We start from the raw sequence: 13,220 nt of genomic DNA, 5'->3' as shown, positions 1-13,220 counted from the left end.
TTTTGATTATGAAGATTTTTTTTTATTTTTTTAAACAGGGTTTTACTGAATTACATTCATATGAAGCGCAATAAAAATGAATTATTGGCTTTATTCTTGAATATAACGGCATAGGTGACACTCCACTGAACATAAAAAAAGCCTTTTAAGGAATTGTACTTGCTGTTTTATTTTTTTGCTACTTTGAAAACCTTATACGTCTTTGACCCTTATACATTTTCTGAATATACAAATGTTTTGAATGTGCAAAGGGCACAGTTGTGAGTGACAAGGGGAGCAGTTGTGAGTGACAAGGGGCACAGTTGTGAGTGACAAGGGGCACAGTTGTGAGTGACAATGGGCACAGTTGTGAGTGACAAGGGGCACAGTTGTGAGATACAAGGGGCACAGTTGTGAGTGACAAAGTGTACATTTTGTGGTTTACTGAGTATGTGATGCAAGGCAAATTATATAATATCCTCTCATAAAATAACCAAGCTTGACAACAGAAAAGTTAAAACAAATGAAAACTTTATGGAGGATGTGGGCTGAACAACCAGTTGAGAACATTCACTAGGAAGTTGATGGTGGAGGACGGTGTCTCTGTACGTAGCGGCGGCTTGTTGGTCCTGTATTCTTAGTGCAATGCACAGTAGAAAACATTCCTGGGTAAAACGCATATGTCATTTGAGGTGTGCTTGATTTAGGTAGTTCTGTACAATGGAACCATTTGAATAGTCCAAAAAATGCAAACTCCAACCACCCTGCACATACCTCAGCTAAACCAAGTTACCTCAGCTAAACCAAGTGCACCGCTAGAATTACAAAGGATTTGACATATGCATTTTCACCAGGTCTTGTAGAAAAGGGCATACTCGTTGAGATTAAGGATCCTCACAGGGATGAGGTGTGGGCTGACCACAGAGGTCAAGGTTCTACACTGCCAGCGGTTGGCCCGGTCAGTCAGTCATTTGTTAGACTCCGTACTTCCCTTTCAGAACCTCTATGAAGGCAATGTACTCCTTCCTGGCATCCTCTTTGCTCTTTCCTATGGGAGTCAAGTAAGAAAAGGAAAACACATTTAGTTAACAATGAGTTACTGTTTAAGAACTGTCTGTCTCAACCAGTATACTTTATGACAGTGTAAATGCATTGAGCTGAGGAGATCCACAACTGTGCAAAACTGATCCCCTAATTTAGGTGAAGCTCATCACTAAACTAAGGACTCTGGGACTAAACACTTCCCTCTGCAACTGAATCCTGGACTTCCTGACGGGCCGCCCCCAGGTGGTAAGAGTAGGCAACAACATGTCTGCCACGCTGATCCTTAACACTGGGGCCCCTCAGGGGTGTGTACTTAGTCCCCTCCTGTATTCCCTGTTCACCCACGACTGCGTGGCCAAACACGACTCCAACACCATTATTAAGTTTGCAGATGACACAACAGTGCCTGATCACTGACAACGATGAGACGGCCTATAGGAGGAGGTCTGAGAACTGGCAGTGTGGTGCCAGGACAACAACCTCTCCCTCAATGTGAGCAAGACAAAGGAGCTCATCGTGGACTACAGGAAAAGGCGGGCCGAACAGGCCACCATTAACATCGACGGGGCTGTATTGGAGCGGGTCGAGAGTTTCAAGTTCCTTGGTGTCCATATCACCAACGAACTATCATGGTCCAAACATAGCAAGAGAGTCGTGAAGAGGGCACGACAAAACCTTTTCCCCCCTCAGGAGACTGAAAAGATTTGTCATGGTCCCCCATATCCTCAAAAGGTTCTACAGCTAAACCATCGAGAGCATCCTGACCGGTTGAATCACCGCCTGGTATGAAAACTACTCGGCATCTGACCGTAAGGCGCTACAGAGGGTAGTGCGAACGGCCCAGTACATCACTGGGGCCAAGCTTCCTGCCATCCAGGACCTATATAATAGGCGGTGTCAGAGGAAAGCCCATAAAATTGTCAGAGACTCCAGTCCCCCAAGTTATAGACTGTTTTCTCTGCTACTGCACGGCAAGCGGTACCAGAGCGCCAAGTCTAGGACCAAAAGGCTCCTCAACAGCTTCTACCCCCAAGTTATTCATAAAAATTGCCACCGAACAATTTACATTGACCCCCCTTTTGTACACTGCTGCTACTCGCTGTTTGTTTGTTACCTATGCATAGTCAATTCACCCCCACCTACATGTACAGATTACCTCAACTAGCCTGTACCCCTGCGCACTGACTCGGTACCGGTGCCCCCTGTATATAGCCTTGTTATTCTTATTCTTATTGTGTTACTTTGTATTATTACTTTTTATTTTAGCCTACTTGGTAAATATTTTATTTTTCTTGAACTGCACTGTTGGTTAAGGGCTTGTAAGTAAGCATTTCACAGTAAAGTCTACACTTGTTGTATTCAAGGCATGTGGCAATTCAAGTTTGATTTGATTTGAGCAGTGCCCTCTACAGGCTAAATGAGGAAGGACTACAGGAAACACACCTTTCTCCTTCTCCCAGGCGTCCCACTTGGCTTTCCCAGTGAAATCCAGCATCCCAGGGCGAGCTTCAGATATAAAGAAAAACACACACAATCAACAGACTATACAATAAGACTTCTAGAATGGAGGGGTATCACAAAGCACTGGAAGGACGCCGACTGATTTACCGGTGTTGACGTCGCCCACTTTGGCCTGTTTGAACAGAGCATAGACCCTGAGCATCTCTGCATCTGCTGGCTTAGCCTTCAGCTGCTTCACCTCCTCTGCAGCCTTATCAAAATCCGCCTGGATGGAGGGGAAGCAAAATATGCAGTTAAAGTCAGCTAAACATGTACATGAAAATTGCTGCTCCCAAGTTAAATCAGTTATATGATGGACAGGTTCCTATACAGTGTCATTAGAAAATGGCAGCAACCTTACAGTAGAATGAGCAGATCTATGTCTGAAAAGGGTTGATCTAGATCAGGGATAAGCAACTTTGATGGGTGTTGGGCCACAAAAAATCTGAACTCATGAGGGTCCGCAGTTGCTCATGGGTAAGGGCATTGATCAGAAAACCAGTCAGTATCTGGTGTGACGACCATTTGCTTCATGCAGCGCGGCACATCTCCTTTGCATAGAGTTGATCAGACTGTTGATTGTGGCCTATGGAATTGTGTCCCACTCCTCTTTAATGGCTGTGTGAAGTTACTGGATATTGGCTAGAACTGGAACACGCTGTTGTACACATCAACCCAGAGCATCCCAAACATGCTCAATGGGTGACATGTCTGGTGAGTATGCAGGCCATGGAAGAACTAGGTCATTTTCCGATTCCAGGAATTGTGCACAAATCCTTGCGACATGGGGCCGTGCATTATCATGCTGAAACATGAGGTGATGGCGGCGGATGAATGACACGACAATGGGCCTCAAGATCTCATCATGGTATCTCTGTGCATTCAAATTGCTATCAATAAAATGCAGTTGTGTTTGTTGTCCGTAGCTTATGCCTGCCTAAACTATAACCGCACCGCCACCATTGGGCACTCTGTTCACAACGATGCAAACCTATCACCCACACGACACCATACACGCTGTCTGCCATCTGCCCAGTAAAGTTGAAACCAGGATTAATCTGTGAAGAGAACGCTTCTCCAGCATGCCAGTGGCCATCGAAGGTGAGCATTTGCCCAATGAAGTCGGTTACGATGCCGAAATGCAGTCAGGTCAAGACCCTGGTGAGGACGACGAGCATGCAGATGAGCTTCCCTGAGACTGTTTCCTACAGTTTGTGCAGACATTGTTTGTTTGTACAAACCCACAGTTTCATCAGCTCTCCGAGTGGCTCGTCTCAGACCATCTCGTAGGTGAAGAAGATGGTTTGTGGAGATCCTGGGATGGTGTGGTTACACGCGGTCTGAAGTTGTGAGGCCAGTTGGACGTACTGCCAAGTTCTCTAAAACAACATTGGAGGTGGCTAATGATTAGAGAAACTAACATTAAATTATCTGGCAACAGCTCTGGTGGACATTCCTGCAGTCAGCATGCCAAGTCAGCATGCCAATTGCACGCTCCCTCAAAACTTCAGACATCTGTGGCATTGTGTTGTGTGACAAAACTGCACATTTTAGAGTGGCCTTTTATTGTCCCCAGAAGAAGGTGCACCTGTGTAATGATCATGCTGTTTAATCAGCTTCTTGATATGCCAGACCTGTCAGGTGGATGGACTACCAGGGCAAAGCCGAAATGCTCACTAACAGGGATGTAAACAAATTTGTTCACAAAATTTGAGATAAATACGTTTTTTGTGCATATGAACAATTTATGGGATGTTTTATTTCACATGTTGCGTTTATATTTTTGTTTAGTGTACTATTCTAACTCGCAACAGTAAGTTAAGACCCCGACTGAGGAGAGGAGGGGGGATCGATCCGAGGGGCGGTCCGTGGGCCGCCAGTTGCCCATCCTGGAGCTAGATAATCCCTGGAGCAATTGACAGAGTCAGTGCTGGCGTAAATTGAACTTTGATCTCATCTGGGTCCATTTTTCTTAGCCTACATGCAGTAAAACCGCATCAAAGTCATGATGACATTATACTGTATATTGAGCAACTTGAGCCCAGAATGGCAGAACATAGGAACTGGCCTCAAAACCTTCGTTCAGGGCGCTTCTTGCCTAGAGTTGTCCTGTTATGATGAAATAATTGAGCAAAACGCCAACACTTCTTCCTTCATCCTATAACTCCAAACAACAAGCTATACGCTAGTCAACGTTTGCTATAATAACTTTAACATGCTTCTTCTCACCAGGATAATATATAGGCAAGCAATGATTTACAACCCAGGAGCGTGTTTTTAGTACACACACAATCAGCGCCTTGGGCTATGTCGAAAGCCGCACCACACCCTTAAAGCAGGGTGACAGTTGAGGCAAACGCAATCCTCTGGTTTGGGAGTGAAATCAGACATTGAGCTGGCAAACAAATTAAATGGGGTCGTTTCATCGGGTGGCTCCGTTTAAAAAAGGCAATAACCGAGTTAGCGGAGTTTAATTCAAACTTGATACAAGACTGACAGGGACAACTAGTGGTGCCAAGTCAAGTGCCAACTCCTTAGAATTAGTTATGCTAAATTCAAAGCAGGTTGGCTAAAACAATAATACTATTTTGTTATAGCTTATTAATTAGATAGCTAAACACATTTACGTTAACAGTGCTAACGGCAATGTTAGCTGACAAAGCCAAGTTGACACATGTTAGTGAACCTGCACTTGAACCTGAAAATCAACATAATAATATAGCTATGCATGTCATCATTGCTCCAGCAAGTATATCTCACTGGTCACCCCCAAAGCCAATTCCTCCTATGGTCATCTCTCCTTCCAGTTCTCTGCTGCCAATGACTGGAACGAACTACAAAAATCACTGAAACTGGAAACACTTATCTCCCTCACTAGCACCAGCTGTCAGAGCAGCTCACAGATCACTGCACCTGTACATAGCCCATCTATAATTTAGCCCAAACAACTACTCTTCCCCTACTGTATTTATTTATTTTGCTCATTTGCACCCCATTATTTATATTTCTACTTTGCACTTTATTCCACTACAAATCTATAATTCCAGTGTTTTACTTGCTATATTGTATTTACTTTGCCACCATGGCCTTTTTGCCTTTACCTCCCTTATCTCACCTCATTTGCTCACATTGTATATAGACCTATTTTTCTACTGTATTATTGACTGTATGTGTGTTTTATTCCATGTGTAACTCTGTGTTGTTGTATGTGTCGAACTGCTTTGCTTTATCTTGGCCAGGTCGCAATTGTAAATGAGAACTTGTTCTCAACTTGCGTACCTGGTTAAATAAAGGTGAAATAAAAAATGTTTAAAAAAATATGGTAACTACAATATAATACCCAAAACAATACAAATTCGATACATACCTCAGACATGATTTAAAATTCCTTTTGAAGGCCCTTCGTACAGTCCTAGAACACAACTGGAGTCCACAGACCAGAAATAACGGAGAGTAGACACAAATATGCTTTAGTATGAAGACGTCTAAACTGCTTCTCCAATAGAAATCCCCGATCGGGCCAGAGATACTTTTGAGGAGATGGGAAACTCCAACGCCCATTGCGTACGTTGCCCATGCGTTGTCAATGGGACGCGCGGTGCATTTTGGGCGATTTTGGGAAACGCGCGTCCTTCAAGGAGTGAATGGGAGTCAATTGGGCGCTAGCTAAAAAAAAAACATTAGCATGAATTTTGGCAACAAGAAACATTCCGAATCTTTTCCGAGATGTGAGATCATTAACTTGTTCTCTGTAATAATTGTATAGCTTTGGAATCATTACATTTCGTATTTTCGAGGAAAATGGGCAGGTTTCTTGACTAATGCCGCGTTCAAAACAACTGGGAATTCGGGAAAAAACGAGCTCCGACTGGGAAAAATCGTTTTGAACGGTCATCCAACTCGGAATTCCAAGTCGGAAACTAGGGCATCTTTCTAGAGCTCCGACTTTCCGACCTGATTGCATGATTTGACTTTTTTTCCCAGAGTTCCCGGTTGTCTTGAAAGCACCGTCATGCCGCAGACAGGTAGAGACGGCTTCTCCAATAGAACTCCCCGATCACGGTTGTAGGTCATGCCATGGCTACGTTGGCTAGCTAAGCTCATGCGCAGAAAAACGTCTCCAGGTCTAACGGTCGTCTTGCGACGAATTGCGCATGTGCAAGCCGTCAAATCAAAAGGCACTCCTTCGATATTAAGTCGTTTTGGAAGAAAATAAAAACGTTTGTCACTTTCACGAGGTTGGAGTACTAACATGTTCAAATACGTAAGAAACTGTCTCGAATATAGGTTGTGCCTTTAGATTTCGAGAAAACTAACAACTAAGGAATACTTTTTCACGTCTCCATTTGACTTCTCAAACCCCAAACCTGGTCTGCTTCACAAGCGTTCCCGGAAGTCTCGCAATGTTGAGTCTCTGCTTTTAGAAACTCTGTGATCATGCCCTGACTTTGAAAGAAGGTATTGTGTGACGATTATTTTATCAACCGCGTGCTGCAGCATGACCACATTAACGCGATTGGTGGACACACGACAGTCTACTAGGTGATGAGTAACACAACAGAGTTTACAACCCAGTTAATAAAACACGTTTATTTTAGTTACTTTTTTTCTCGCAACTCGTTGCTATTACTTTCTAGCACGTCAAGCCTTTACAGAGTAGGTAGCTAGTGCTCCCGAGTGGTGCAGCGGTCTAAGGCACTGCATCTCAATGCAGGAGGTGTCACAACAGACCCTGGTTCGATTCCAACCAACCGTCGATGGTAGTCCTATATGGCTCACACAATTGGCCCAGTGTCGTTTGGCTGGGGTAGGCAGTCATTGTAAATAAGAATTAACTGACTTGCCTGGTTAAAAACAGCAAGCTTGCTTTGTAGCCATGGATTGTGCACCTTCCATATTTAATGGGGAATTTGCTTTAAAAAACTGACTTAAGGTTAAGGAAATTTTAATGTATGATGTTTTATGCAACCGCGCCCTGGTTCCAAACTGGCATCTACTGCATCTTGCCTATGCTGCACGACCATCGCTCCTCCATATATTTATATGTACACATTCTTATATATTCCTTTACACTTTTGTGTATAAGGTAGTTGTTGTGATATTGTTAGATTACTTGTTAGATATTACTGCATGGTCGGAACTAGAAGCACAAGCATTTAGCTACACTCGCATTAACATCTGCTAACCATGTGTATGTGACCAATACAATTTGATTTGATTTTAATGTTGAGCATATGTACTATGATGGCTCTGTCATTCAATCATTAACAAGAAAAATGTGGTTCATCCAATATCAATTTCCTTAATTTCTTACGACTAAAAAATCTTATTCAATCGCTTCAACAGAATCTGGAGGAACCTAAAGCATGTAACATTGAAAAACTACTGAAAGAAGCTGCAACACCAAAGAAGTTGATTGAATCTCCACCTGATAGCTCAGAAGCTATCAAGAATGGGAAACTGATCTCAAGGAAGAAATTGATGAGAGCTATGTCACATATGTGAAAATGTTCATATTTGCTCATACATCCATATGTAGCCAGTGTGAAATGGTGCTAGTGATGTTTCAATCAGTGACGTCACTAGCTCTGAGACCTTTAAGTAGTTCTGACTCATACCTTTCTGACCATCAGCACGGTTGAAAGCAAGGATTATATCCCTCGCGCTCCACGCAGGTTGAGTAATAATAACAACAAAGTCACGCCAGTGATGTGACAGCGTGGGAGGATGTGCCCCTGTGGTTCATATAAAACCATACGCCAGACCACGCGCTGTGTCTTATTCTCGCAAAGTTAGTTTAGCCATATTGCTCCCATTTTTCGCATCTCATCTTCCCAGGTCCCGGTAGCGTAAACTAAGCTCTGTGTACTGTCAGTCTGTCACCAACAGCCTGTGACCTGTGGGTCAGAGCATGAACAGGTCACTTTCCCTAGATAACCGTGTCTAGGAAGGCTGTTAGCCTAGCCAGCTATATGATGTGAGATTCGGACTGCCTCCCTGAGGCATCCCTCTCCCCAGGTATTACTAGCACGCTACAAGCTAGCTACAGTTGAAGTCGGAAGTTTACATACACCTTACATTTAAACTCAGTTTTTCACAATTCCTAACATTTAATCCCAGTAAAAATTCCCTGCCTTAGGTCAGTCAGGATCACCACTTTATTTTAAGAATGTGAAATGTCAGAATAATAGTGAAGATAATTATTTATTTCTGCTTTTATTTCTTTCACCACATTCCCAGTGGGTCAGAAGTTTACATACACTCAATTAGTATTTGGTAGCATTGCCTTTAAATTGTTTAACTTGGGTCAAATTTTTCAGGTAGCCTTCCACAAACTTCCCACAATACGTTGGGTGAATTTTGGCCCATTCCTCCTGACAGAGCTGGTGTAACTGAGTCAGATTTGTAGGCCTCCTTGCTCACACACGCTTTTTCAGTTCTGCCCACAGATTTTCTATAGGATTGAGGTCAGGGCTTTGTGATGGCCACTCCAATACCTGACTTTGTTGTCCTTAAGCCATTTTGCCACAACTTTGGAAGTATGCTTGGGGTCATTGTACATTTGGAAGACCCATTTGCAACCAAGCTTTAACTCCCTGACTGATGTCTTGAGATATTGCTTCAATATATCCACATCATTTTCCATCACATGATGCCATCTATTTTGTGAAATGCACCAGTCCCTCCTGCAGCAAATCACCCCCACAACATGATGCTGCCACCCCCATGCTTCATGGTTGGGATGGTGTTCTTCGGCTTGCAAGCCTCCCCCTTTTTCCTCCAAACGTAACGACGGTCATTATGGCCAAACATATCTATTTTTGTTTCATCAGACAAGAGGACATTTCTCCAAAAAGTACAATCTTTGTCCCCATGTGCAGTTGCAAACCGTAGTCTGGCTTTTTAATGGCGGTTTTGGAGCAGTGGCTTTTTCCTTGCTGAGCGGCCTTTCAGGTTATGTTGATATAGGACTCATTTTACTGTGGATATAGATACTTTTGTACCGGTTTCCTCCAGCATCTTCACAAGGTCCTTTGTTGTTGTTCTGGGATTGATTCACACTTTCCGCACCAAAGTACGTTCATCTCTAGGAGACAGAACACGTCTCCTTCCTGAGAGATATGACGGCTGCGTGGTCCCATGGTGTTTATACTTGCGTACTATTGTTTGTACAGATGAACGTGGTACCTTCAGGCGTTTGGAAATTACTCCCAAGGATGAACCAGACTTGTGGATGTCTACAATTCTTTTTCTGAGGTCTTGGCTGATATCTTTTGATTTTCCGATGATGTCAAGCAAAGAGGCACTGAGTTTGAAGGTAGGCCTTGAAATACATCCACAGGTACACCTCCAATTGACTCAAATGATGTCAATTAGCTTATCAGAAGCTTCTAAAGCCATGACATCATTTTCTGGAATTTTCCAAGCTGTTTAAAGGCACAGTCAATTTAGCGTATGTAAACTTTTGACCCACTGGAATTGTGATACAGTGAATTATCTGTGAAATAATCTGTCTGTAAACAATTGTTGGAAAAATTACTTGTGTGATGCACAAAGTAGATGACCTAACCGCCTTGCCAAAACTATAGTTTGTTAACAAGAAATTTGTGGAGTGGTTGAAAAACGAGTTTTAATGACTCCAACCTAAGTGTATGTAAACTTCCGACTTCAACTGTAGCTAGTTTACCAACTCAACCTAGCTGCCACTGTGTGTTGTCAGCTTGGCTTATGAATCAACGGCCATATGTGCGTGTTTCTCATAAATAAGCCTACGTTTAAACATTATATCTTTCCTGCTCCAGCCCTGTGGTCGGAGCTAGGCTCACCCAAAATTATTTTGCGGGGCTGTACAACTCCCGCCAGATTATTGTAGCTCTCTACCTTTACTGTGTATTGTGGTAGCTGTTGTAATACAGTCACTGGTTACTATTAGATTAGTTAATTTGATTAATTTGTATATTGCATAAGAAATATTTATTTGTAAAATTGTTTTTCTTTTACATTCTGAGCTGAGAGAACACCGTATCTCCATGATCCTGCCATGCATGGCTGCTCCTCTTGTGGAGCTGAATTACAAGTAGAAGATGGTCATGACCTGTGCCCCGCTTGCCTAGGCATTGGCCACCTGGGTGAGGCCCTTTCTGAGACTTGCATTAACTGCGCCATCCTGCCTTATGAAAGTGAGGGAAGCACGGCTAGCCAGAGTTGAGGGCCTGGTTTTCACAGATAATTTACCAGCGTCCGGCGTTGTTCACCAGGATCCATCTAGGGCCACCAAAAGAGGGAAAGCCCACAAAACCCATGGCGCCCCCCTGGTGAAAAAGTTGAGAGCCTCACTAGAAAGGTTGATTCCTTATCCTCTGAGATAGAGCAGCAAAAAACTATTTTGCGTTCCTTCAAACCCCCTAGTCAGGGCCCTCTAGCACTTCCTCCAGCATATGGGACGCGACATAGGACTCAGATAGCCGTGATGATGACCTGCTCTCCACTCCGGCATCCAACCGGCACTTTAGTGACCAAGATGATTATACACCCATCATGGCGAAGGAGGTGCCAACCAGTTTTGTGGACCCATTCAGTTTCAACACTAAAGATGGGTCAGAGGAGTCATTCTGAGTCTCTGATCACATAGAGTCAGAAGAAAGCTCTGCCTCACTATGTGCTGTCCTGTGTGCGACCTTAGCTAGGCTAGAGCTTGATGACCCTCAGAACAGAATGCTCCAGCCGGCATGCAGACCTCGACCTCTGAAACCTGAAAGACGCATCTCTTCAAGCGTTTGCGTTATAACCAGAGAGCTAGGCAGACGGATGTCCACCGTAGTTGTGACTCGTCATCAGGTCTGGCTCGCCAAAGTCCCAATGTCTGGTGACTCCAGACGGATGCTGAGAAAGCTACCAAGCTACCATCTTTGGCCCTGCGGATGAGCGGGCCATCGAACACAGCTGAGTCAGGCTACGCTGCTATGGATCCCACAGCCCAAAAACCAGGCATCACAGAGTCGTGTCAAAGGGAGGCTTAACACAGGTGAACCTCGCCGCTCTCATTCGGCCCAGCCCTACACACGCCCTTGGCCCTAACACCAGCCTAACTCAGGTGCTTGCCAGCACCAGACAGGGATGCAGCATTTTCTGCACTTTGCCTTCCAAAGCCAGGCATACCAGTTCACGGTATTACCCTTCAGCCTCTCCCTGGCTCCTCGTGTCTTCACAAGATTTGTGAGCGCAGCCCTGAGCTCCCTCTACTTACAGGGGATCAAGATCCTTCCTTCCTTGACGACTGGCTTATCTGCGCCCTCTCTCGTGAGTGTGCAGCCGAGAGCACAGCGCTGACCGCACTGGGTCTTACCGTGAACAACGAAGAGTAACTTCACACCAAGCCAAAAGGTCACCTTTATTGGCATGGCTCTGAACTCCCGCACTATGAGAGCATGTGAGTGGACATCATTATTTTTCTTCTGCAACAATTCCAGTTGAACGCGTTGGTGAAGGTACGAACGTTCCAACAATTGATGGGTATGCACGCGGCGGTCTCCATGGTGACACTGTTAGGCCTGCTGTCTTTAAGACCACCAAGTGTGGTTCAACGACCACTGCTTGGAGTCCAAGCGGGACAGAAACACCAAAATCTGGGTGACAAGTGTGTGCTACTCTACTCTGCAGCCGTAGAGGAAGAGAACCTACCTGACTACAGATGTCCCTCTCGGATGAATTCTGGCAAGGCGGGATGTAGTGATGACCTCCAGGTATTCGTAGAACCATAGTTACATTCGTAACTTCCGTTTCTTTTGCTTTGCAAGAGCCGCCGCTTTTGTGGAGCGATAGGTAATGATGTTTCGTGGGAGGCAGTTGTTGATGTGTTCAGAGGGTCCCTGGTTCAAGCCCAGGTTGGGCGAGGAGAGGGACAGATGTAACACTGTTACATTTAGACATAAATGATTGCAACTAAAGATAATCCTTAGGATTTACTACATTACTGACACAATGCATGTAATGTACCCAGAAATGTCATATCTCTGTTGGAGATACAAAAAGGAACCCTATTACATATGCTGTGGCCCTGTGACAAACTGACAACATTTTGGGATAATGTCTGTGCTATCATATCATTGTGTTTAGGAATGTATATCCATCCATCTCCACGACTATGTCTGTTGGGAAAGGTAAATATTGGTGACCAATATCAAAGAAAGTTTTGTAACCTAGGTCTAATTGCTGCAACAAAATGTATAGCTATCAATTGGAAAGCATCATACTCACTTTCAATAACAAACTGGAGGGCTGAACTATGTAGTTCACATGGGGTTGGTGGCGCCTTAATTGGGGAGGACGGGCTTGTGGTAATGGCTGGAGTGGAATCGGTGAAAGGGTATCAAATACATCCAAAACATGGTTTTCATGTGTTTGATGCAATTCTATTCGCTCCCTTCCAGACATTATTATGAGATGTCCTCCCCTCAGCAGCCTCCTGAGTTGTAGTTACATCCCACTAGATTCCGTGTTTTATAAGGTTGTGCAGAGAATGGATGTGTTTGATAAAGTCTGGAAGCCTTATTTTGACCATCTTGAGGAGTCTGACATTTCTATGTGAGGGGGATTTAATGTACAGTATGTTTGTGTATTGTAAGGGGAAGCTACTGTGTATTTTTGTGTGTTCGTGGACAGGTGTGGCCATATTGTGTTGTGTATCAAATATGGTG

At 44.1% G+C, this 13,220-nt stretch overlaps 1 protein-coding gene across 1 annotated transcript; it reads right to left on the bottom strand.

The window, feature by feature from the left end:
• Window positions 1-493: 493 nt before the first annotated feature.
• On the bottom strand, window positions 494-6,558 carry LOC106586586 (acyl-CoA-binding protein). The gene is made up of 4 exons (XM_014174024.3): window positions 5,891-6,558; window positions 2,632-2,749; window positions 2,467-2,529; window positions 494-1,027 (listed from the first exon to the last, which is right to left on the bottom strand). Exons 1-4 carry the CDS (start codon window positions 5,897-5,899, stop codon window positions 954-956), a joined length of 264 nt encoding a protein of 87 aa, XP_014029499.1. The 5' UTR covers window positions 5,900-6,558; the 3' UTR covers window positions 494-953.
• Window positions 6,559-13,220: the final 6,662 nt, after the last annotated feature.

Source organism: Salmo salar, chromosome 25 (assembly GCF_965601325.2).
Source record: "Salmo salar chromosome 25, fSalSal1, whole genome shotgun sequence".
Classification (NCBI taxonomy): Eukaryota; Metazoa; Chordata; class Actinopteri; order Salmoniformes; family Salmonidae; genus Salmo; species Salmo salar.
This window is presented reverse-complemented; position numbering and strand designations above follow the sequence as displayed.

What these genes read in the sequence shown, in the direction of transcription:
- LOC106586586 (XM_014174024.3), bottom strand. An exon ending in AGTGGGCGACGTCAACACCG is followed by an intron (nt 2,530 to 2,631) that starts GTAAATCAGTCG and finishes TTATATCTGAAG; the next exon opens with CTCGCCCTGGGATGCTGGAT. An exon ending in CGCCTGGGAGAAGGAGAAAG is followed by an intron (nt 1,028 to 2,466) that starts GTGTGTTTCCTG and finishes TGACTCCCATAG; the next exon opens with GAAAGAGCAAAGAGGATGCC.